Genomic DNA, 25,410 nt, shown 5'->3' on the forward strand with positions numbered 1-25,410 from the left:
AATGTTTTTGTTTTAGTATGATAGGTTGATTGGCAACACTAAATGGTCCCTAGTGTGTGAATGTGAGTGTGAATGTTGTCTGTCTATCTGTGTTGGCCCTGCGATGAGGTGGCGACTTGTCCAGGGTGTACCCCGCCTACCGCCTGAATGCAGCTAAAATAGGCTCTAGCGACCCCCCGCAACCCCAAAAGGGACAAGCGGTAGAAAATGGATGGATGGATGGATGTTTTTAGTTTGAGGACAAACATGACACAAACCTTCCAAACTGTTAGAAAGTCCACTGTTTAATATGCATACTTGCCAACCCTCCCGTTTTTAGCGGGAGAATCCCGGTATTCAGCGCCTCTCCCGATAACCTCCCGGCAGAGATTTTCTCCCGACAAACTCCCGGTATTCAGCCGGAGCTGGAGGCCACGCCCCCTCCAGCTCAATGCGAACCTGAGACTGAGTGGGGACAGCCTGTTCTCACGTCCGCTTTCCCACAATATAAACAGCTTGCCTGCCCAATGACGTCATAACATCTAGGGCTTTTATAGAGTGCACAACTGCGCACACAACAAGGAGACGAAGCAGAAGAACGAGGAAATTACAGACATGGCGGCCGAAATGATATACTCATCATGAACGGAGAAGTTAAACAGGACAATACTGCCATCTAATGGCTAGCCACCGGAACACTGAAATTCAAGTATTTTTTTTTCTTTCTATGTAAATAAAATATATATATATATATATATATATATATATATATATATATATATATATATATATATATATATATATATATATATATATATAGCTAGAATTCACTGAAAGTCAAGTATTTAATGTATATATATATATATATATATATATATATATATATATATATATATATATATATATATATATATATATATATATATGAAATAAATATGAAATACTCGAGTTGGTGAATTCTAGCTGTAAATAACCACGCCCCCAACCACGCCCCCCAACCACGCCCCCCACCCCCACCCCTGACCAAGCCCACCCCCACCCCCCACCCCCCACCTCCCGATATTGGAGGTCTCAAGGTTGGCAAGTATGTTAATATGTTTGTGTGTATGCTTTACTGATGAGAGTATTTGGTGAATATCGTTTTGTCCTACTAATTTTGGCGGTTCTTGAACCCACCATAGTGTGGTCTATGCAGCAACAGTTTGTTTACATGTAAAATCTTCCTTAAAATCTCTTTCTCTCATTTTGCCCACCAAAAGTTTTATGCTGTGCGTGAGTGCACACAAGTGCGCGAGTGCACACAAGTGCGCTTTGTTGATGTTATTGACTTGTGTGGAGTGCTAATCAGGCATATTTGGTCAGTGCATGGCCGCAAGCTAATCAATGCTAACATGCTATTTAGGCTACATATTGTATCCTTATGCCTCATTTGTAGCAATATTTGAGCTCATTTAATTTCCTTTACTTTTATCCTCTTTGTATATAATTGAGTTTTGCTTGTCTCATGAACACATTATCTGTATGTAATATTGGCTGCATCTCAGATAGTTGTTTGTGTGCCATGTTGTTCCAGACCACAGCAAACATTACCAAACTTGACAAAGATTGTAATAAATCTATTAAAAGCAAACAACCTGCCGTTTCCTTCAACTTGGACACACACATCTATACCTCTGGTCATTTAAAGCCAGTCATTTCCAGGAGTTATCTCACCTTTTGAGTAGCCTCTGATTTACTAATGTTTTACAATGTTGTAAAAATGTGTAGAATAAATATTACATTTCAACATTTCTGTCAACAAACATTTGCTTGAGCCTGCGACACATACCGTATTTTTCGGACTATAAGTCGCTCCGGAGTATAAGTCGCACTGGCCGAAAATGCATAATAAAGAAGGAAAAAAACATATATAAGTCGCACTGGAGTATAAGTTGCATTTTTTTGGGGACATTTATTTGATAAAACCCAACACCAAGAATAACATTTGAAAGGCAATTTAAAATAAATAAAGAATAGTGAACAACAGGCTGAATAAGTGTAAATAAATACGCATAAATAACCAACTGAGAATGTGCCTGGTATGTTAACGTAACATATTATGCTAAGAGTCATTCAAATAACTATAAAATATAGAACATGCTGTACGTTTACCAAAAAATCTGTCACTCCTAATCGCTAAATCCCATGAAATCTTATACGTCTAGTCTCTAACGTGAATGAGCTAAATAATATTATTTGATATTTTACGGTAATGTGTTAATCATTTCACACATAAGTCGCTCCTGAGTATAAGTCGCACTATGAAACTATGAAAAAAACTGTGACTTATAGTCCGAAAAATACGGTAGTCATTTTGATAGTAGACTAATATAGCTAATATAGACACTTACTTCATTATATCACTTATATGAGACTTTTAAAGTCATTTTGATAGTAGGCTATTATAGCTAATGTAGACACGTCATGTGTTGCCTTCATTATAAGACTTATATACGGATTTTCATTTTTTGCGGCTCCAGACAGATTTGTTTTTTGTATTTTTGGTCTAATATGGCTCTTTCAACATTTTGGGTTGCCGACCCCCGTGTTAGGAGAAGGGGGGCGACTGGTTTGTTTACGTCATTGTGTATAGTTCTTGAGGCCATGAAGCAGAACACGGTTGACAATACTTTGAGTTTTACTCTTTTTCACCTCATAAGGTTCGAACAGGTTGACAGATATTTACTGCAAGGTCATTCGGAGGAAAAAGTCACTCATGATCTGCCGACATAGTCTTGCTTGATGCAGCTGGCTTCTACTTTCTTTCACCTTTTGTCGTCTAAACCTTGGTGCTCATTTTGAGGAGAGTTCCAAAAAATGCCTTCATGGTTGGTATTGTGGGCTTCATAAGCTACCAATGTCGAGATCCAGCTTTCATAAAATATGATTGGTACTGCTTTCTTGCCTTTAATAAATACCCGGGTTTTGACACTGCACATCAAGAGTCCAGTGGTTTCATCTTTGTAGACAACCAATCTGTTAAACGTTGGAACTGCCATGGCACTCTGAAACTGAAGGAAGAGATTTCTCAGTTAAGTTAAAGTTAAAGTACCAATGATTGTCACACACACACACTAGTTGTGGTGAAATTTGAACTCTGCATTTGACCCATCCCCTTGTTCACCCCCTGGGAGGTGAGGGGAGCAGTGGGCAGCAGTGGGCAGCAGCGGTGCTGCGCCCGGGAATCATTTTTGGTGATTTAACCCCCAATTCCAACCCTTGATGCTGAGTGCCAAGCAGGGAGGTAATGGGTCCCATTTTTATAGTCTTTGGTATGACTCGGCCAGGGTTTGAACTCACAACCTACCGATCTCAGGGCGGACACTATAACCACTAGGCCACTGAGTAAGTTCTTCTTTTACTGACGATATCGGTTCGGGTTTGCCTTTTGTCTCCCACTTTGACCAAACACCGTATTTTTCGGACTATAAGGCGCACTTAAAATCCTTTCATTTTCTCAAAAATCGACGGTGCGCCTTAAAATAATTCTGGTGGTGCTTACTGACCTCGAAGCAATTTTATTTGGTACATGGTGTAATGATAAGTGTGACCAGTAGATGGCAGTCATACAAAAAAGACATGCGTAGACTGCAATATGATGGCAATAAACAACACAAAAACTTAAAATGTTCCGTTGAGGATATAGAACATTACACACGGCACTCAAAATGTTTTAGTACGACTTCGGTAAGCTATGAAGCCGCACCGCTTGATGGATTGTCGGCGCATTAAACATACAAGTATTATTATGGTGTTTGTATAAGGACCGCAAAATGGCCCCAATTAGCAGACATATTACCTGGCGTTTTGTTTCGCAATATTATCGAAAACCAACAAGACAAGACAACTGAGGGATGTCTTGTCTTGATTTTTTCTGTCTTGTGAATTGCATGTTTTAGTTTGAAAAGTAACTCTCCTCTCGTTTCAGGTCACTTGCCCTTCCTTTTGTGTCATCAGTCTGACGTCATCCCCGATCCCTGATTGTTTCCACCTGTTCCCCATTACCCTCATGATGTCTTATAAGCCCACACCTCCCTTTGTTCTGTGCCAGATTGTCTCGTTTGTTCGTGCCTCTCTAGTATCCTGTCCAAGCCTTGCCTCGTCTCTTGTTTGAATATCTTGATCCTAAATTCCCTTGTTGATATTTTGAGTTTTCTTTTTCTCCTCCTCAGCAGAGTGATTTTGTTTATTTAGTTTTGCAGCCGAAGTGGTGAGTTTTCAGTTTTTTCTTACAGTTCTTCCTTTTCCTCAATTTTTTGAGTGACACCTTTTGTTAACCTTTTTCAGATAAGATACAGTGTAGAAGTTTTATAGCCATTGTTTCTCCCTTCGTTTGGAGCGTTTTTTGTTTATGATAAATTTCATAGATTTTATCCTACGCCAAGTTTAGCTCGTTATTGTTTTAGTGTATCCTTCTTTCGGAGTGATTTTCGGTTGTTCCTTTTTGTGGAACCTTTTTTCACCGACTAGTCAGGTTATAGCCTATGTTGATTTGCCCTGACTCCTCTGGAGGTGAAAAGAAACTTTCAAAATAAAAGCCTGCCGGATTGTTCCCTACTCTGCATCTGAGTCCCATTTTTGACCAAGTGTTCTGGCTCTGCCATTAGTATTGTGTGCACTGGCTCTTTAAGAGAATCAGGAAGTGAGTGTCCTGGCCATGTTGCGCAGAGATGATGATGTAATGTGATTCAGACCACGGAGACGGCATGTTGTTCTGTTCTGTAGCTGTGTTAGAGTTCATAAAGGCATTCCCTGTGAGTATTGCAGTAAAAAATGATGTTTAGATGGAATATATGTTAGAAAGTAGTACATTTAAGTAGTTCATTTAATGTTTAAGGAACTATTTACAAGTCTTATTTTGAATGCAGTATTTTGGCTCATATCAATGTAATGAGACAGTATATGATTTATGTTAAGCTTTAATTAATAATTGCTGCATTATTTGTGTATACTGATGCACCTATACTGTATCTGTTTGTTATAGTTTCACACCTGCCATATAAAAACGGGTCCAACTCATCCTGATGTCTGCGACTTCTTGTGTGGGGGTGTTTAACTAACTGGAAAGTGAAAAGGTTTCATGAAGCCAGTACAGTGAAAAGGGACACCTTTCGATGAACTGCTGAACCCCAGGCTGCACTGTCATACGCTGTTTTCAGACCAGCACGACAGACGTTGTTAAGTCAGCGTAAAGGCATAGTGAGTACATCAACACGAACAATGGAGAACGCTGAATCTATGGTTTCCCGGGCAAGCAGACCGTCCGGAAGCAGATCGTCTGCCGCAAGTCTAACGTTAGCAGCTGCCACAGCACGTGCAAAAGCAGAAGCTGCCCAGGCCAGAGCTGCATTTGCAAAGAAAGAAATAGAAATTAAACCAGAAAAAGCTAGATTGGAAGCAACACTCCATGCACTGGAGAAGGAAGGTGAAGCACAAGCTGCCGCCGCCGAAGCAACAGTGATGGAGGACGCTGCTGCAAGATTGGAAACGACAGTGGAACATGTTATTCATCTGCCCTCAATCCAAAGCGCCCATGAGCGGACAGCTGAATACATAAGAAAACACAATGAGCCCAGCATTGAGCCCAGTGATAAAGAGCCACGTGAAATAAACACAAAGGACATTAAACTAGATGAAGGGATGAACAAAGTAAAAAATTAAGGAATCAGATAGGCAACAGGAATCTGTACCCACAGTCTCAAAAGACTATCAGCCCCAAAGACCCCCAGAAAACAGTGCCCATAATATTCCTATGTATACAACGCCCTCTACTGTCCGCAACCAGTATTATTCACCTGCTCAATATCATTCTAATGACACTAATGAACTTGCTAAATATCTAGTAAGGAGCCAGTTGTTAACGTCTGAGCTCACAAAGTTTGATGACAAACCAGAAAATTATTTAGCTTGGAAATCATCATTCATTAACGCTACCGAGAGTCTTGATCTTAAAGCTGGGGAAGAAATTGACCTCCTGATTAAATCACTGGGCCCAGAGTCAGTTAAACATGCACGTCGTATCAGAGCAGTGAATATAAATAAATCACCAGCTGCATTACAACTAATCTGGGACAGGCTAGAAGAGACCTATGGTTCGCCAGAGGCCATAGAGGGCGCTCTTTTTGCAAAACTTGACCAGTTCCCCAAAATAGGGCCAAAAGATCACCTAAAACTAAGAGAGCTAAGCGATTTACTGTTGGAAATCAATTCAGCAATGCAAGAAGGATATTTACAGGGACTGTCCTATCTTGACACGGCAAGAGGCATTGCTCCAATCGTGGAAAAATTGCCGTATGGACTACAAGACAGATGGATGATGGAAGGCTCACGCTACAAACAGGAATATAAAGTAATGTTTCCTCCTTTTACCTTCTTTCTGCAGTTTATTCAGACACAAGCAAAGGCACGCAACGACCCAAGCTTCCATATCCAGCCATCATTCATCAGCGGAGTAAAAAAGGACAGATTTGGAGAAAATTACAGTAACAACCGCAGAACAGTTTCAGTGCATAAAACAAGCGTAACAGCCACACCCACTAATGAACCAGACAAATGGTGTCCTGTACATAACAAACCTCATGCACTACAACATTGTAGAGGTTTTAAGGAAAAACCTCTACAAGTAAGGAAGAGACTGTTAAAGCAACATAATATATGTTACAAGTGCTGTGCATCTACCAGACATGTGGCTCGTAACTGTGAAGCAGCAGTTAAATGTTCTGAATGTGACTCTGACAAGCACCCTTCTGCCTTGCATCCAGACTCACCTTCCCTTCCTCTCAGGTCTTCCTTACCTCCAGCATATCACGGCGGGGAGCAAGAAGATGGGCAGGAGGAAACAGTCGTTGCAAGTTGCACTGAGGTATGTGGGGAGGGCTTTTTAGGAAAGTCATGTTCTAAAATATGCCTGGTCAGTGTTTACCCAGCTAATGACCGCAGCAAGAGTAAAAGAATGTACGCCATGTTGGACGACCAGAGTAATTTGTCATTGGCACGCTCTGAGTTTTTTGATATGTTCAAAGTTAACAGCCTTGCAGCGCCATACACTCTGCAGACCTGTTCTGGTGTAGGTCTCACAGCTGGTCGCAGAGCCTCTGGTTACGTCATAGAGTCCATAGATGGCGCCACTGCAATACAGCTACCAATGTTGATCGAGTGTAACATGATACCAAACAAAAGAGAGGAAATTCCCACTCCAGCCGCTGCACAAGGTCATCCTCATCTCGAACGTATTGCACACAAAATACCACCTCTAGATGACAGTGCTGAGATTTTTCTATTACTCGGAAGAGACATTCTAAGAGTCCATAAAGTGCGCAGTCAAATCAATGGAACACACAATGCACCATATGCACAGAGGCTGGATCTAGGCTGGGTGATAGTGGGAGAAGTTTGCTTGGGCAGCACTCATAAGCCTTCAGAGGTCACCAGTTTAAAGACTCACGTTCTAGCAAATGGGAGGCCCACTCATTTTCCTCCTTGTGAAAATCACTTCACTATCAAATCAGAGACTAATCTTCCAGATCGACAGCTAGCTCTCAGTAGCACAAAAATGAAAGAAAATGCAAGCAACGTAAGCTTTGGAAGAGATGTTTTCTGTCAGACTAAAAATGACAACAAGCTTGCACCTTCGATGGAGGATCTGTTATTCCTCAAAATTATGGACAATGAGTTCACACAAAATGAGTCAAAGAGCTGGGTGGCCCCACTACCTTTTCGTGAGCCAAGGAAAATACTACCAAACAACCGCCAGTATGCAGTTAGTCGCCTCAAGTCACTGCAACGCACACTCATAAAAAACCCAGAAATGCAGTCCCACCTCACAGACTTTATGCAAAAGATGATGGACAATGGACATGCTGAGCTTGCACCCCCAGTACAGAAAAACAAAGAGTATTGGTATTTGCCCTTTTTCGGAGTCTACCATCCACAGAAAAAATCGCAGATAAGAGTGGTATTTGACTCCAGCGCACAGTTTGAAGGTATGTCACTTAATGATGCGTTACTCTCAGGGCCTAACCTAAACAACAGTCTATTGGGTGTACTAGTGAGGTTTAGGAAGCATAAAGTTGCAATAACCGCAGACATTCAGCAGATGTTTTACTGCTTTCTAGTAAGAGAGGACTGTAGAAATATTTTAAGATTTGTGTGGCACAAAGATAACAACCCCAAAAATGACATAGTGGACTACAGAATGTGCGTCCATGTTTTTGGCAATAGCCCCTCCCCTGCAGTAGCAACCTATGGGCTAAGAAGAGCTGCACAACAAGGTGAGGAAAAATACGGGGCAGATGTGCGTCAGTTTGTTGAAAGAGACTTTTATGTGGATGATGTCTTGAAGTCTGTTCCCACTGAGCAAGGCGCCATCAATCTTGTCAAAAGAACACAAGAAATGCTAGCAGCCTCAAATCTCCGGCTCCTCAAAATAGCCTCCAACAAAGTTGAGGTGATGGATGCTTTTCCAGTGGAGGACCGTGCCAAAGATCTCCAGGATTTGGACCTGTTCAAGGACGACCTTCCTGATCAGCGAAGCCTTGGCATAAAATGGAACATAATGTCAGACTATTTCACCTTTCACATCCCCCATACAGACAAACCCTACACACGCAGAGGGGTCCTTTCAACAGTAAACAGTGTATTTGACCCGCTAGGGTTTCTGTCTCCAGTCATCATCCAAGGACGACTCCTTTTGAGAGAACTTTCGCTGCACACTACAGAGTGGAATTCAGCCCTGCCCGAGGACATGAGAGGGAAATGGATAGAATGGCAGCTGTCCCTACAATGCCTCAGTAACCTCCAAATGCCGCGCACATACTCCAACATCCCACTTTCTCAAGCCAGATGTGTAGAACTATGCATCTTTTCGGACGCATCTATGAAAGCAATATGTGCAGTTGCTTATATTAAAGTTACCGCTGCTGATGGCACAACAGAAGTTGGCTTTGTTCTGGGTAAGGCACGACTCACCCCCCAGCCGGAGCTTACAGTCCCCAGGCTTGAACTCTGTGCAGCAGTTATGGCTGTGGAAATGGCAGAAGTGATAAGCGATGAGATTGACCATCAAATAGACAAAATTGGCTTCTACACAGATAGCAAGGTGATCCTGGGCTATATCAACAACCAGTCAAGGCGCTTCTACGTCTATGTAAACAACCGTGTTAGACGCATCAGAGAGTCAACAACACCTGAGCAATGGCACTTCGTCGCAACGGATCAAAATCCTGCTGACCACGGCTCACGCGCTGTCCCAGCTTCAGAGTTGCAGAAAACGTCATGGTTCACAGGGCCGTCCTTCCTACAGTGCTCTTCAGACATCCAGCCAGAGCAACATCTGTATGAGCTACTGGAGCCAGACAGTGATGCAGAGGTGCGCCCAGAGGTAAGAACCCTCTGCACAAACACTACAATAACCGTGTTAGACACAAAACGCTGGGAACGCTTTTCCTCATGGAAATCACTGAAAAGAACTGTAGCAAACCTGATTCACGTAGCACAATGCTTCTCCTCTTCCAAAACAAACAAAGACTGTACTGGTTGGCATATCTGTAAAACAGCCATTACATGTGAACTGTTAGAGCAAGCTGAGACCATCATGATGAAAAATGTTCAGCAAGAAACATATGCAGATGAGATCAAATGCATTTCAGCTAAACAAAATATTTCCAAACACAGCCCGCTCATAAAGCTTAACCCCATCATTGGAAATGACAGCCTATTGAGAGTCGGTGGTCGCATTATTCGCTCAGGCTTAGAAGCAAAAGAAATGAATCCTATTATATTACCAGGCACCAACTACATAACCACCCTCCTTGTGCGACATCACCATGAAAAGGTTAACCACCAAGGGAGACACTTTACCGAAGGGGCGGTCAGAGAAAGTGGCCTGTGGATTGTAGGTGCAAAAAGGTGCATTGGCAAAGTTATAAACAAGTGTGTTACATGCAAGAAACTGAGAGGAAAGTTTGAGGAGCAAATAATGAGTGACCTGCCAGTAGACCGACTTCAGCTAGAGCCCCCCTTTTCTTATGTGGGCTTGGACATTTTTGGCCCATGGGAAGTATTCACAAGGCGTACAAGAGGAGGACAGGCTAACAGCAAACGGTGGGCAGTACTCTTTACCTGCTTGTGCACAAGGGCTGTTCACATTGAAGTTGTGGAGGAGATGAGCTCATCAAGTTTTATCAATGCACTGAGGCGCTTTTTTGCGCTGAGAGGTCCTGCTAAACAGCTACGCTCCGACTGTGGCACTAATTTTATTGGTGCTCACAAAGAGATCACAACGTCAGTGCCAGACGAGAACAAAGTGCAACAATATTTACAGGAACACAAGTGCACATGGGTATTCAACCCACCCCATTCACCCCATATGGGGGGAGTATGGGAACGTATGATCGGCCTGGCGAGGCGCATTCTGGACAACATGTTGCTGCAAGCTGGTCGTGCCCAACTTACCCATGAAATACTGACTACATTTCTTGCAGAAGTCACGGCCATAATGAATGCCCGCCCGCTAATACCAGTCTCATCAGACCCAGAGCATCCTTTCATTCTAAGCCCTGCTATGCTGCTCACACAAAAAACGCATGCTGTTCCTCCAATCTGTGACAACGTCGACCAGAAGGAGATGCTGAAGAGCCACTGGAAGCGTGTTCAGTTCCTCGCAGACAACTTCTGGAGCAGGTGGCAAAAGGAGTATCTCAGCAGCCTCCAATCTCGTCAGAAATGGCACCACAAAAGGACTGACATTAAAGAAGGGGATGTAGTACTCCTTAAGGACGAACAAACAAGAAGAAATGAGTGGCCAATGGGCGTCATTGCAAAGACAGTTCCCAGTGTCGATGGAACCGTGAGAAAGGTTGAGGTTAGAGTCGCTAACCAAGGGACTGTTAAGACTTATTTTAGACCCATATCAGAATTGTTAACGGTAACGGTAACGTTAGCCTTTTTGTATGTGTCTGATAACGTTAACGGTATCTTGTAGCCTACACCACTCCAGAGTTTGCAGGTCTGTCTAATAAACTAGTGCTTTCTTTCTTTCTTTAGTTTATTTCGAACATGAACACACTTACACATCACAGTTTCCTATCATTTCACTTTACATCATGTCTGAAAAGGAGTAGGAAGAAGTAAAGCTTATGTAATCCTACCCCTTTCCCACTTCAGAGCGTTTACAAATATATACATCATTTACTGACCTTTTTATAATAAAATAACATCAGTGAATTAGTATATACAACAGTTGTGTAATATGTAATTAATTAATTCAGTCATTATTAATATACTGAGATGAAGAATATCTTATTTTCAATAAGGTTGAAAGTATTTCTCATAATTCTTCTTTGTACTTTGTAAGCACTATTAATTTGAACAACCTATTAAAGTGGATCATATCAGTACAATGTTTAACTTCATTACTTAATCCATTCCATCATTTAATTCCACATACTAATGCTAAAGACTTAATAACAGACACCCTAGTCTTCACATTCAGCTAATTTCCCCCCTAATTCTACTCAGTGTCTGTCCCTAATTTTCCCTCCAGGACAAGGACGTGCTGTCATTCCTGGAGGAGGCCACACTGATGGACCCCAGAAGGTTTAGATACAGACTGGAGGAGGATGTCGTCAAACATATCTGTGTGTCCAAGCTAGTTCCACGCCAAGTGAACGTGTTTTTTCCACCGTTGGCGACACGATTAGCGAAGAGCGGGTCAGACTTGACCCTGAAAAAGCAGGCATGCTAATTTTTTGGAAGAAGAATTGTTGTTTGATGACTGTAGTGTTCTTAGTGTCATATTGTGTGTAGTTAGTATGTTCCAATAGCAGCAGAAGTGCACTTTTTGGAGAGCTGTATTATTTTCAGTTTTGTGCCCAAGGGACTGATTTTATTTAACACTATACACCTATAGTGATCACAGAGACAGGTTGTTTTTGTGTTACTGTATATATTTGTTTTTCTGAAAAATCCCACTTAAACAGTCAATATTCTTTATTTGTTTATTTTTAGGAGGGTAACAGTCAATATTTATTTATTTATTTTATTTTATTTTTTCTTATAAAATAAAAGTGAGCTTTTGTTAAACCAAGTATTGTGTGTTTTTTTCCATATACAACAACCTATCTGGATTCGATAAGAGAATCGATAAGGAATCGGTTCTATAAGAGGATTCGATAATGGGCTCAAACTCGATAATTTCTTATCAAACATCATCCCTATCTGAGACTCTTATTTTATTAGCGGGCAGGATGAAGCAGCGCTTTTGTTGTGAAGATAGGAACTGTGCAGTCGTTCTTTAGAGTTTTGACGGCAGGTACGGCGCGACAGTTTCTTGCCTTCCTGTCGGTCATTTTTTCTTAATAATGAGCTTGCGGCAGCCAGCGTCATCTCACAAGACCCTCGCGTGCCATGAATGTCAATAAAGTGACGAATGTGACGTCTTGGTGAAGATTGATGATCGCTATTATATACTGTAGGTCTATTTTTTTAATGCCTGGCTGGCGATCGACTGACACACCCTCCGCGATCGACCGGTAACACGATCGGTAGATCGACGTAATGGGCACCCCTGATTTAAACATACGTGTTCTTGTCTTACATAATGATTGGGAATGACAGTGCAGGGTCCCTTTAAATGTAGAGTATACTGCTGGATGGTATTCAAGTTATGGAATGCAGAAAGTACCAGTTAAGTTAGGTCAACTGGGTTTTGAAGGAAAGCACACACCAAGTCTGACAGGTCACTTCAGGTTCAACAAGAAGGGGGAAAAAACCTGCCCGAAAGCAGGTTAGGTCTACAGATGAAGTTACGCATGTAACTGACTCCCATTTGGCTTACCATCTCTTTCTGTAGAAGACCATTTCAGGGTTTGTATACTCAAAGTTTTCTGTGGACTACTCCAGCCATGGGCTTTAACTTGTGTTATATTTTGGACTTGTGCGATACCAAGTCAATTCTATAAACGTCATCATTTTTGGAGAGAGCTCTATATGCCTTGCATGTTGGTTCCAACTGAAAATGATATCTATCCCAGTGTGTACTGAAAGTGAACCTGCTCACATCGAGGCCGGTTGAGTTGTTGTCCCAAGCTGAGTGAAACCAGATTATTGCTGTGACCTAATGCTTGCAGCATAAGCTGATAAGTGGGAATAAGAATAGCAGAAGAGGTGGACTACATTTCAACACGTCTATACGATCTCTCACCAAAATAACTCACATGACTTATTGCTACTCCCAATTGAGAGAATGAAGCAAATCCTTACCTTGTCTTGGAATACTTGAATAGTGTAAAATAATACATAGGAGAATTACAGTGAGTTCATCCTCCAAATACTGAAATAAATATAGTTTCCATGTGTAGTCCCTTTAGTCTACCAAAGGAGACTTTGCTGCACAACAGTGCCAACAAGCACTTGAAACCCGAGTGCAATATTAAATCCCTCCCTCTTCATCTTCTAACAACATGGTACTGCCCCCCTCTGCTGCTTACACCAGCTTGTTTTCATGCTGTCGCTCATTAAGGTTATGAGACACTTCATTGTCCAAATATATATATATATATATATATATATATATATATATATATATATATATATATATATATATATATATATATATATATATATATATATATATATATATATGAATATGCATATATATATATATATATATATATATATATATATATATATATATATATATATATATATATATATATATATATATATATTAGGGGTGTGGGAAAAAATCGATTCGAATTCGAATCGCAATTCTCACGTTGTGCGATTCAGAATCGATTCTCATTTTTTAAAAATCGATTTTTAAATTATTATTTATAAAAAAAATATATTTATTTATTTATTTATTTTTTTAAATTAATCAATCGAACAAAACAATACACAGCAATACCATAACAATGCAATCCAATTCCAAAACCAAACCCGGCCCAGCAACACTCAGAACTGCAATAAACAGAGCAATTGAGAGGAGACACAAACACGACACAGAACAAACCAAAAGTAGTGACACAAAAATGAATATTCTTAACAACAGTATCAATATTAGTTACAATTTCAACATAGCAGTGATTAAAAATCCCTCATTGACATTATCATTAGACATTTAGTTTATGAGATGCGATGCAAGTGTAAGCCACTGTGACACTATTGTTCATTTTTTGTAATTTTTTTTTTTATTAATGTTTGTAATGATAATATCAATGAGGGATTTTTAATCACTGCTATGTTGAAATTGTTACTAATATTGATACTGTTTTTGATTATATTCATTTTTGTCTCACTAATGGTTCCGTGCCATGTTTGTGTCTCCTCAATTGCTCTCAATTGCTCTGTTTATTACTATTCTAAATGTTGCTGGGTCGGGTTTGGTTTTGAAATTGTATTGCATTATTATGATATTGTTGTGTATTGTTTTAATTTAAAAAAAAAATAAAATCGTTTTTGAAACGAGAATCGTGTTGAATTGAAAAAAAAATCGATTTTGAATCGAATCGTGACCCCAAGAATCGATTTTGAATCGAATCGTGGGACACCCAAAGATTCACAGCCCTATATATATATATATATATATATATATATATATATATATATATATATATATATATATATATATATATATATATATATATATATATATATATATATATATATATATATATATATATATATATATATATATATTAGGGGTGTGGGAAAAAATCGATTCGAATTCGAATCACGTTTCTCGCGATTCAGAATCGATTCTCATTTTTAAAAAATCGATTTTTATTTTTTTAATATAATTTTTATTTTATTTTATTTTTTTATTAATCAATCCACCAAAACAATACACAGCAATACCATAACAATGCAATCCAATTCCAAAACCAAACCCGACCCAGCAACACTCAGAACTGCAATAAACCGAGCAATTGAGAGGAGACACAAACACGACACAGAACAAACCAAAAGTAGTGAAACAAAAATGAATATTATCAACAACAGTATCAATATTAGTTACAATTTCAACATAGCATTGATTAAAAATCCCTCATTGACATTATCATTAGACATTTATAAAAAAAAAAATTAAAAAAAAGAAAATAGTGTCACAGTGGCTTACACTTGCATCGCATTTCATAAGCTTGACAACACACTGTGTCCAATATTTTCACAAAGATAAAATAAGTCATATGTTTGGTTCATTTAATAGTTAAAACAAATTTACATTATTGCAATCAGTTGATAAAACATTGTCCTTTACAATTATAAAACCTTTTTAGAAAAATCTACATTCAATATCGATTCTTGGGGTCACGATTCTATTCAAAATCGATTTTTTTCAATTCAACACGATATCTCGATTCAAAAACGATTTTTTTTCCCAATTCAAAACGATTCTCTATTCATTCAATACATAGGATTTCAGCAGGATCTACCTCAGTCTGCTGACATGCAAGCAGAGTAGTAGATTTTTGTAAAAAGCTTTTATAATTGTAAAGACAATATTCCGCCCCATGGACAAAGGTTCCTTTGATACATAATACATGGCTCACAACTTTAAAAAATATCCCAAAATGGCGACACTGCAACTATCGATAAATTGCTCCTAACCTCCGTTAGTGATGAACCAAGATGAATCAATACAACAATTGTAGTGAACAATAATTGAAGCCGCAGCAACACAACGACAATTGTTTTAGTGCAACATGAATGTAAAGAAAATGTTCTGTGTCCGGATGTTATATATATACTGTGTATATATATATATATATATATATATATATATATATATATATATATATATATATATATATATATATATATATATATATATATATATATATATATATATATATATATATAAATAAAGATAGTTAAATAAATGAATTATATATATAAAAACAATAAATAAAAAAATGCTAGAAAAATAATTTGTGATTAATCATGATTAATCACAGATCTAGAGTGTGATTAATCTGACTCAAAAAAATTAATCACTTGACAGCCCTTAGATATACAGTATAAATTTTAATATGTGTATATGTACTGTATATATACATATACAGTATGTATAGTATATATATATGTATATGTATGTATATACTATATATATGAATACGTATGTATATATGTTGTAACTAATATTGATACTGTTGTTGATAATATTCATTTTTGTTTCACTACTTTTGGTTTGTTCTGTGTCGTGTTTGTGCCTCCTCTCAATTGCTCTGTTTATTGCAGTTCTGAGTGTTGCTGGGTCGGGTTTGGTTTTGGAATTGGATTGCATTGTTATGGTATTGCAGTGTATTGTTTTGTTGGATTGATTTATTTAAAAAAAATAAAAATTATGAAAAAAGAAAATAAAAAATGTTATTAAAAAAAAATATCGATTTAAAAAAAATGAGAATCGATTCTGAATCGCACAACGTGAGAATCGCGATTCAAATCGATTTTTTCCCCACACCCCTGATATACTGTATATATACAAATACATACAGTACATATATATAAATGTATATATACATATACTATATACCTATATATTAGGGGTGTAACGGTACATGTATTTGTATTGAACCGTTTCGGTACAGGGGTTTCTTTTCGGTACGGAGGTGTACCGAACGAGTTTCCACACGGACATATTAAGTAGCGTACCGCACGTTGTGTAAACAATGCACACCGAGGCACAACACACTGCATGCTAGCAGCCAGAGCTGGAAAGCCCTCCTGCCTCGTTAAGATCTCCCGTTTGGGAACACTTAGGCTGCGCGATACAACAATGGAGGACGGAGGTTTGCTGACATTGTTCAGCAGCTGCTTCTGACAACACGTCAAACATGTGTTGCACCTTTCCTGCTTCCGGCTCCCAGACCGTAGTCGAGGAGCACAGGGGAGACACTCCTCCAGGGCCGATGTATTCTCGGGGGCAACACCCTTCACTCTACCCGGCAGTGGGTCTCCACAGCTCCGGACTCCAGGGTAAATGACGAGTCCGGCGATTAGTTGCAAATCGTGGCTTTATTGAGGTCTTGCACACAGCCAATCCAACAAAACCCTAGCCACTCCCCGCTACGCTCCCTCACCTCGCTCGCCCACACACTCACCTCACATGCCGTCACATATTAAAGGGCCACACACACACATACGCTCATACTTGCCAACCCTCCCGTTTTTAGCGGGAGAATCCCGGTATTCAGCGCCTCTCCCGACAACCTCCCGGCAGAGATTTTCTCCTGACAAACTCCCGGTATTCAACCGGAGCTGGAGGCCACGCCCCCTCCAGCTCAATGCGGACCTGAGACTGAGTGGGGACAGCCTGTTCTCACGTCCGCTTTCCCACAATATAAACAGCTTGCCTGCCCAATGACGTCATAACATCTAGGGCTTTTAGAGAGTAGAGTGCACAACTGCGCACACAACAAGGAGACGAAGCAGAAGAACGAGGAAATTACAGACATGGCGACGCCGTCGACGAGCAAGATGAAGAAATACGCTTGCAAGTTCCAAAATGAATGGAAACAAGAATTTCAGTTCATCCAGGACAGTTCGAAGGGGAAGGTGTATGTTGCCTGTAAATATGTAGAACAGACTTCTCCATTGATCACGGTGGCCGAAATGATATACTCATCATGAACGGAGAAGTTAAACAGGACAATACTGCCATCTAATGGATAGCCACCGGAACACTGAAATTCAAGTATTTCTTTTATGTAAATAAAATAAATAAATAAATAAATAAATAAATAAATATATATATATATATATATATATATATATATATATATATATATATATATATATATATATATATATACATATATATATACATATATATATACATATATATATATATATATATATATATATATATATATGAAATACTCGAGTTGGTGAATTCTAGCTGTAAATAACCACGCCCCCAAACACGCCGCCCGCCCCCAACCACTCCACCCCCCCACCCCCGACCAAGCCCCCCTACCCCCCACCTCCCGATTTTGGAGGTCTCAAGGTTGGCAAGTATGCATACGCTACTCTCATAACACATGCTAACCCATTTGAAGCGTCACCACCACATTCAAGCAGCTTCTCCTCGGCGAGCCAGGCAGGGCTAAAGCAATAACAATTCTTTTTATAGCAGCAGATAAAAGTCCATATTGCATTACAAACTAGATTTTGACCCACTTCTATGGTGGAAGAACAATAAGCCCATATATCCTCTTACTGCCAAGTTAGCCAGGCTGGGGGGGGGGGGGGAAGTTAATCTGAGGCTAAGTTAATCTGAGGCTGAGTTGACTTGAAACTGTTTAATGTTGCACTTTTTATATGTAGAATAAAAGTTTTGTCATTTTATTTAATCTGAGCAACAACTTGAGGCAGTTTAATGTTGATTAACGTGGACCCCGACTTAAACAAGTTGAAAAACATATTCGGGTGTTACCATTTAGTGGTCAATTGTACGGAATATGTACTGTACTGTGTAATCTACTAATAAAAGTCTCAATCAATCAATCAATCAAAAAAAGCACTTTATATGTAGAAAGGTTTTGTTAAGAAACCATTCTGAGCCTTATCTTATTTAGTTTTTATTTTATATATGTTGACCACATTAACCCTGGCAATGGACCCTGTGTGTGTTATGTTATGTATGTTATGCCATTGTTTACAAATTTGGTAAATAAATAACCAAAACATTTATATTTTGTTTTTTTCTTACTGTACCGAAAATGAACCGGACCGTGACCTCTAAACCGAGGTATGTACCGAACCAAAATTTGTGTGTACCGTTACACCCCTACCAGTGGCGTGCGGTGAGGTTCATGTCTGGTGAGGCACGACTGCATCATCACAGTCAAATTTAAAAACATATGAACCTGCAGTGCAGGTGTACCTAATGTTGTGTCCCTGCGGTCGTTCGCGGCTCCTGCAGCGCGAGCATTGTTGTTTTCGCACTTTTTGGCTTCTTGTTAAGTGACTTTTTTTTGGGTGGATTCAGTCTTGCACGTGGAGGGTTTGGGTGTGGGCTTTGGTTGGTGTGGCCGCGGCGCTCCCGTCGGGCGGTGCATTCTGCGGCGGAGGCTTGGCACCAGGAGGCGGGGTTATGATACGAGCCTCACACAGTGTGTCTCCGCAGCAGATTTATGATCGCTCAGCACTAAAAATATGTTACACACATACAGATGTTGACAAAATACACTGTACATTATATACCTCAGCTAACTAAACTATGGAAATGTATAATATAATTCATAAAGCAATACGGTCTCACTGCACAGCAGGCCAGCAGTTAGCCGAGTCCCAATCCATGGTGAGGCACAACGCATTGACGTGCCTCAACTGTCTCTTCTCAGTATTTGAACGGCAAATGTGAAAATAAAAATAAAAATAATCTAAAACTGGTGAAGTTAAATGGAAAATAACTTTAGTATAATCACTGGATACATATAACAATTTAATTTTCTTTTTTTTCTTTTAACTTTTTTTTTTCTTTCCATGATGTCAGGTGAGGCTCCGCCTCCCCTGCCTCTAGTGACTGCACGCCACTGACCCCTACTATATATATATATATATATATATATATATATATATATATATATATATATATATATATATATATATATATATATATATATACTAATGTATACAGTATATACATACTATATACATATACTATATATATATATATATATATATATATATATATATATATATATATATATATATATATATATATATATATATATATATATATATATATATATATACATACATACATATATTATACATATATACTGTATATATATACGTACATATACTATATATACATATACAAACATATACAAATATACAAATATACTATCCATCCATCCATCCATCTTCTTCTGCTTATCCGAGGTCGGGTCGCGGGGGAAGCAGCCTAAGCAGGGAAGCCCAGACTTCCCTCTCCCCAGCCACTTCGTCCAGCTCCTCCCGGGGGATCCCGAGGCATTCCCAGGCCAGCCGGGAAACATAGTCTTCCCAACGTGTCCTGGGTCTTCCCCGTGGCCTCCTACCGGTCGGACGTGCCCTAAACACCTCCCTAGGGAGGCGTTCGGGTGGCATCCTGAGCAGATGCCCGAACCACCTCATCTGGCTCCTCTCGATGTGAAGGAGCAGCGGCTTTACTTTGAGCTCCCCCCGGATGGCAGAGCTTCTCACCCTATCTCTAAGGGAGAGCCCTGCCACCCGGCGGAGGAAACTCATTTCGGCCGCTTGTACCTGTGATCTTGTCCTTTCGGTCATAACCCAAAGCTCATGACCATAGGTGAGGATGGGAACGTAGATCGACCGGTAAATTGAGAGCTTTGCCTTCCGGCTCAGCTCCTTCTTCACCACAACGGTAATAAATTAAATAAAATATACTATATATACATATATATATTTAAATATATATATATTTAAATATATATATGTATATATATATATATATATATACATATATATATATTTAAATATATATATATATATATATATACATATATATATTTAAATATATATATATATATATATATATATATATATATATATATATATATATATATATATATATATATATATATATATATATATATATATATATATATATATATATATGTATATATATATATATATATATATATATATATATATATATATATATATACATATAAGTCTTAGTAAAAACACGTTTTCCAACAACTTTCTCAACTTTATTAAACATATGTGTAGAAATAATTAATGGTAATAATAACAATAATGACGAGGACCTGAAAATAGGTTTTCTCGATGATGTTGATCCATGTGGTCTTCAAAAGTGGCCCTTTCAACTCACTGAAGAAGAAAAAAAACACAGAATAGGGAAACACATCATTCAATAATATAGAATAATATTATTTTCAATAACCATAGTAAAGTAATACTTAAAGCACTTGTTTGCATGTACAACACCGAAAACCTTCAGCTAATAACTATAACTGTATTCATGTGTTTGTAATGACTAAACTGTGATTTATTTCAATGTTGTTGTTTTATACCATGTATGTTTAAATTTTTTAATCATGTGTTACTTGTGAGGGGTTCTAGATGTTGAGCTTCGGGGAAAATGTAATTATGACAAATACATTTGTCCGTGCAATTTTCACAATTGGCCCATAGTGGGCGCCAACTCAGATCACAGACTGGAGGGCGACCTAACCTCTCATAAAACAATTTTAAGAGAATCGGAGCATGGGGAAAATAGTTGGAAAGGAAACTTTACTTTAATGTTAATAAGGATACAATATTATGCAGAGGTGTACTTATAACAATTTAATAGTAATGTCCCTAATTATAGTCCTTGGAGGGGCGCAACAGAAAATAATTGAGAAACACCGCCTTAACCCAGCATAAAACATTTAGGGACGATCGTAGAAAATAACGACCATCTTGCTTGACACAACGTAATTGTTAGCATGTTAACATTAGCCTTTTAGCGTGCTAATATTAGGTTGATAACTAATTTAGCTAAGTTTGCAGGTATACACCTCAGAGTGTTGTATTTTGGTACTTGACACATGCTAAACGTTAACATGCTAATACAAGTGTTTTAGTATACTAATTCTAACATGTTAAAGTTAGCATTTCAGCATCTAATGCTAGCATGATAGCTTATTTAGCTAAGTTTGCAGGTATGCATCTCAGAGTCATATATTTCAGTACTTGACACATGCTAAACGTTACCTTTGCTAATGTAAGCATTTTAGTATGCTAATTCTAACATATTAAAGTTAGCATTTCAGCATCTAATGTTAGCATGATCGCTAATTTAGCTAAGTTTGCAGGTATACACAGAGTGTTGTATTTTGGTACTTGACACATGCTAAACGTTAACATGCTAATGTAAGCGTTTTAGTATGCTAATTTTAAGATGTTAAAGTTAGCATTTCAGCATCTAATGCTAGCATGATAGCTTATTTAGCTAAGTTTGCAGGTATACAACTCAGAGTGTTGTATTTTGGTACTTGACAAATGCTAAACGTTAACATGCTAATGTAAGCGTTTTAGTATGCTAATTTTAACATGTTAAAGTTAACATTTCAGCATCTAATGCTAGCATGATAGCTTGTTTAGCTAAGTTTGCAGGTATGCATCTCAGAGTCATATATTTTAGTACTTGACACATGCTAAACGTTACCTTTGCTAATGTAAGCGTTTTAGTATGCTAATTTTAACATATTAAAGTTAGCATTTCAGCATCTAATGTTAGCATGATAGCTTCTTGAGCTATGTTTGCAAGTATACACCTCAGAGTGTTGTATTTGGTACTTGACACATGCTAAACATTAACATGCTAATGTAAGCGTTTTAGTATGCTAATTTTATCATGTTAAAGTTAGCATTTCAGCATCTAATGTTAGCATCATAGCTTATTTAGCTAAGTTTGCAGGTATATATCTCAGAGTCATATATTTTAGTACTTGACACATGCTGTAAGCATGCTAATGCTTTCATGTTAACATAATAACTAATTCTAATGTAGAAATGGTTTAAATGTTGAGATCGTTTAAACGCTGAAATAGTTTGAATGTTGGAATGGTTTGATTGTTGAAGAGTTTGAATTTCCAGGGAAACCGGAATTTGGTTTGGAACTTGGGAAAGTGTTTGTTTGAATGTCCAGGATGAGTGGAATGTGTTGATGTTGGAATGGTTTGAATAGGTTGTTTTTTTAGAATTGTTGAAGTAGAGCACACAATTCCTGAAGAGGCTGAATATTTTAAGTTGGAACGGTTTGAATCAGCGGAAAAATGTGGGAAATATGGAACTTTGAAGAATATCCCAATTTCAGGAAAATTGGGAATTTCAGGAAAAGTGGGAATTTTTTTGAAAATGGAATGGTCTTGGAAAAAAATCCAGTTAATTTCAATGGGAACTTCCTGGAAATTTGGGAATTTTGGGAAAAGCGGGATTTTAAAAAAAAAATGATTAGGAGCATGAATGTCCTGAATGAGCTGTATTGGTTGGTGTTGGAATTGTTTAAATCGGTCAAGAAATGTTGAATTAGTAACAGCTTTTGATTGAGAAATTCCTGGAATTTGGGGAAAACCGGGAATTTTTGTCATTCCTTAACCAAGTTAGTTTTTGTTCGGAATATGAGGAGTGTTTTGATGGTGGAACGGTTGAAATGGGTTGAAAAATGTGAAAGGAGTAGTCGAACTTAAGAAGGGTGGAAATAGGTTACCAAAAAACGGGAATTCCTGGAAATGTGTTGAATGTGGAAAAATGGTAGTTTGAATGAGTGGAATGTGTTGAAGGTGGAAGGGTTTGAATCAGTTGAAGAATGTGGGAATTGTGGAAGTTTGGAAAATGGTCAATTCATTTTGAATGGGGAAATTGCAAAAAAAAAACATTAATTATGGAAAATCCAGGATTTTTTTTTAGAATTGTAGAAGTAGAGCACACAATTCCTGAACAGGCTGAATATTTTGAAGTTGGAACGGTTTGAATCAGCGGAAAAATGTGGGACTTGTGGAACTTTGAAGAATATCCCAATATCAGGAAAATTGGGAATTTCAGGAAAAGCTGGAATTTTTTTGAAAATGGAATGGTCTGAAGGAGGAATGGTTGGTGTTAAAAAATTTCAAATCGGTTGAGAAATGTTGAAGTAGTAACATGTTGAACTGAGAAATGGTATTACGGAATTCCTGGAGTTTCGGGAAAACACAGAATTTTTCCTGATCAAAAAACAACTATGTTTTTTGTCCTGATTAAAAGGAATATTTTGATGGTGGAACAGTTGAAATGCTTTGAAAAATGTGGAAGGAGTAGTCACCAAAAAAAAAGGGTGGAAAGAGGGCTTTGGAAAAGCAGGAATTCTGGAAAATCCTGGAATGTTTTTGAACTTGGGAAAATTATGGTTTGAATTTCCAGAATGGTGGAATGGGTTGATGTTGGAATGATTTGAATAGGTTTAACATGTGGTAATTGTGCAACTTGAGAAAAAAATCCCATTCATTTCAATGGAAACTTCCTGGAAATTTGGGAATTTTGGGAAAAGCGGGATTTTTTGGAAAATGATTAGGAGCATGAATGTCCTGAATGAGCTGTATTGGTTGGTGTTGGAATTGTTTAAATCGGTCAAGAAATGTTGAATTAGTAATAGCTTTAATTGAGAAATTCCTGGAATTTGGGGAAAACCGGGAATTTTTCTCGTTCCTTAACCAAGTTAGTTTTTGTTCGGAATATGAGGAGTGTTTTGATGGTGGAACGGTTGGAATGGGTTGAAAAATGTGAAAGGAGTAGTCGAACTTAAGAAGGGTGGAAATAGGTTACCAAAAAATGGGAATTCCTGGAAATGTGTTGAATGTGGAAAAATGGTAGTTTGAATGAGTGGAATGTGTTGAAGGTGGAAGGGTTTGAATCAGTTGAAGAATGTGGGAATTGTGGAAGTTTGGAAAATGGCCAATTCATTTTGAATGGGGAAATTGCAAAAAAAAAACATTAATTATGGAAAATCCAGGATTTTTTTTTTAGAATTGTAGAAGTAGAGCACACAATTCCTGAACAGGCTGAATATTTTGAAGTTGGAACGGTTTGAATCAGCGGAAAAATGTGGGACTTGTGGAACTTTGAAGAATATCCCAATATCAGGAAAATTGGGAATTTCAGGAAAAGCTGGAATTTTTTTGAAAATGGAATGGTCTGAAGGAGGAATGGTTGGTGTTAAAAAATTTCAAATCGGTTGAGAAATGTTGAAGTAGTAACATGTTGACCTGAGAAATGGTATTACGGAATTCCTGGAGTTTCGGGAAAACACAGAATTTTTCCTGATCAAAAAACAACTATGTTTTTTGTCCACAGTTGAAATGCTTTGAAAAATGTGGAAGGAGTAGTCACCAAAAAAAAAAAGGGTGGAAAGAGGGCTTTGGAAAAGCAGGAATTCTGGAAAATCCTGGAATGTTTTTGAACTTGGGAAAATTATGGTTTGAATTTCCAGAATGGTGGAATGGGTTGATGTTGGAATGATTTGAATAGGTTTAACATGTGGTAATTGTGCAACTTGAGAAAAAAATCCCATTCATTTCAATGGAAACTTCCTGGAAATTTGGGAATTTTGGGAAAAGCGGGATTTTTTGGAAAATGATTAGGAGCATGAATGTCCTGAATGAGCTGTATTGGTTGGTGCTGGAATTGTTTAAATCGGTCAAGAAATGTTGAATTAGTAATAGCTTTAATTGAGAAATTCCTGGAATTTGGGGAAAACCGGGAATTTTTCTCGTTCCTTAACCAAGTTAGTTTTTGTTCGGAATATGAGGAGTGTTTTGATGGTGGAACGGTTGGAATGGGTTGAAAAATGTGAAAGGAATAGTCGAACTTAAGAAGGGTGGAAATAGGTTACCAAAA

At 38.2% G+C, this 25,410-nt stretch overlaps 3 protein-coding genes across 5 annotated transcripts in view; 1 reads left to right on the forward strand and 2 right to left on the reverse strand.

The window, feature by feature from the left end:
- gal3st4 (galactose-3-O-sulfotransferase 4) overlaps positions 1 to 13,407 on the reverse strand; it is a 112,466-nt gene extending 99,059 nt beyond the window's left edge. For both annotated transcript variants that reach the window (XM_062066205.1, XM_062066203.1), the window contains exon 1: positions 13,279 to 13,407. In XM_062066205.1, the coding sequence (XP_061922189.1) occupies positions 13,279 to 13,316 (38 nt within the window). In that variant the 5' untranslated portion in view covers positions 13,317 to 13,407. The remainder of the gene's footprint in view (positions 1 to 13,278) is intronic.
- Positions 4,628 to 12,167, forward strand: LOC133662314 (uncharacterized). The gene is made up of 3 exons (XM_062066207.1): positions 4,628 to 4,772; positions 5,003 to 6,880; positions 11,561 to 12,167. The coding sequence occupies exons 2-3, from the start codon at positions 5,771 to 5,773 to the stop codon at positions 11,759 to 11,761; spliced, it is 1,311 nt and encodes a 436-aa protein (XP_061922191.1). The 5' UTR covers positions 4,628 to 4,772; positions 5,003 to 5,770; the 3' UTR covers positions 11,762 to 12,167.
- A 7,309-nt stretch (positions 13,408 to 20,716) lies between the features above and the next one.
- Positions 20,717 to 25,410, reverse strand: part of mblac1 (metallo-beta-lactamase domain containing 1) — a 50,662-nt gene continuing 45,968 nt past the window's right edge. For both annotated transcript variants that reach the window (XM_062066194.1, XM_062066193.1), the window contains one exon: positions 20,717 to 20,862. In XM_062066194.1, coding sequence (XP_061922178.1) covers positions 20,860 to 20,862 — 3 coding nt within the window. In that variant the 3' untranslated portion in view covers positions 20,717 to 20,859. The remainder of the gene's footprint in view (positions 20,863 to 25,410) is intronic.

Source organism: Entelurus aequoreus, linkage group LG12 (assembly GCF_033978785.1).
Source record: "Entelurus aequoreus isolate RoL-2023_Sb linkage group LG12, RoL_Eaeq_v1.1, whole genome shotgun sequence".
NCBI classification, from domain to species: Eukaryota; Metazoa; Chordata; class Actinopteri; order Syngnathiformes; family Syngnathidae; genus Entelurus; species Entelurus aequoreus.

Bases quoted from the DNA above. Each gene is read 5' to 3' on its own strand.
- LOC133662314 (XM_062066207.1), top strand. From the start codon at position 5,771: ATGTATACAACGCCCTCTACTGTCCGCAACCAGTATTATTCACCTGCT. The intron at 6,881-11,560 runs GTATGTGGGGAG...TTTTCCCTCCAG, and splicing joins TCGTTGCAAGTTGCACTGAG to GACAAGGACGTGCTGTCATT.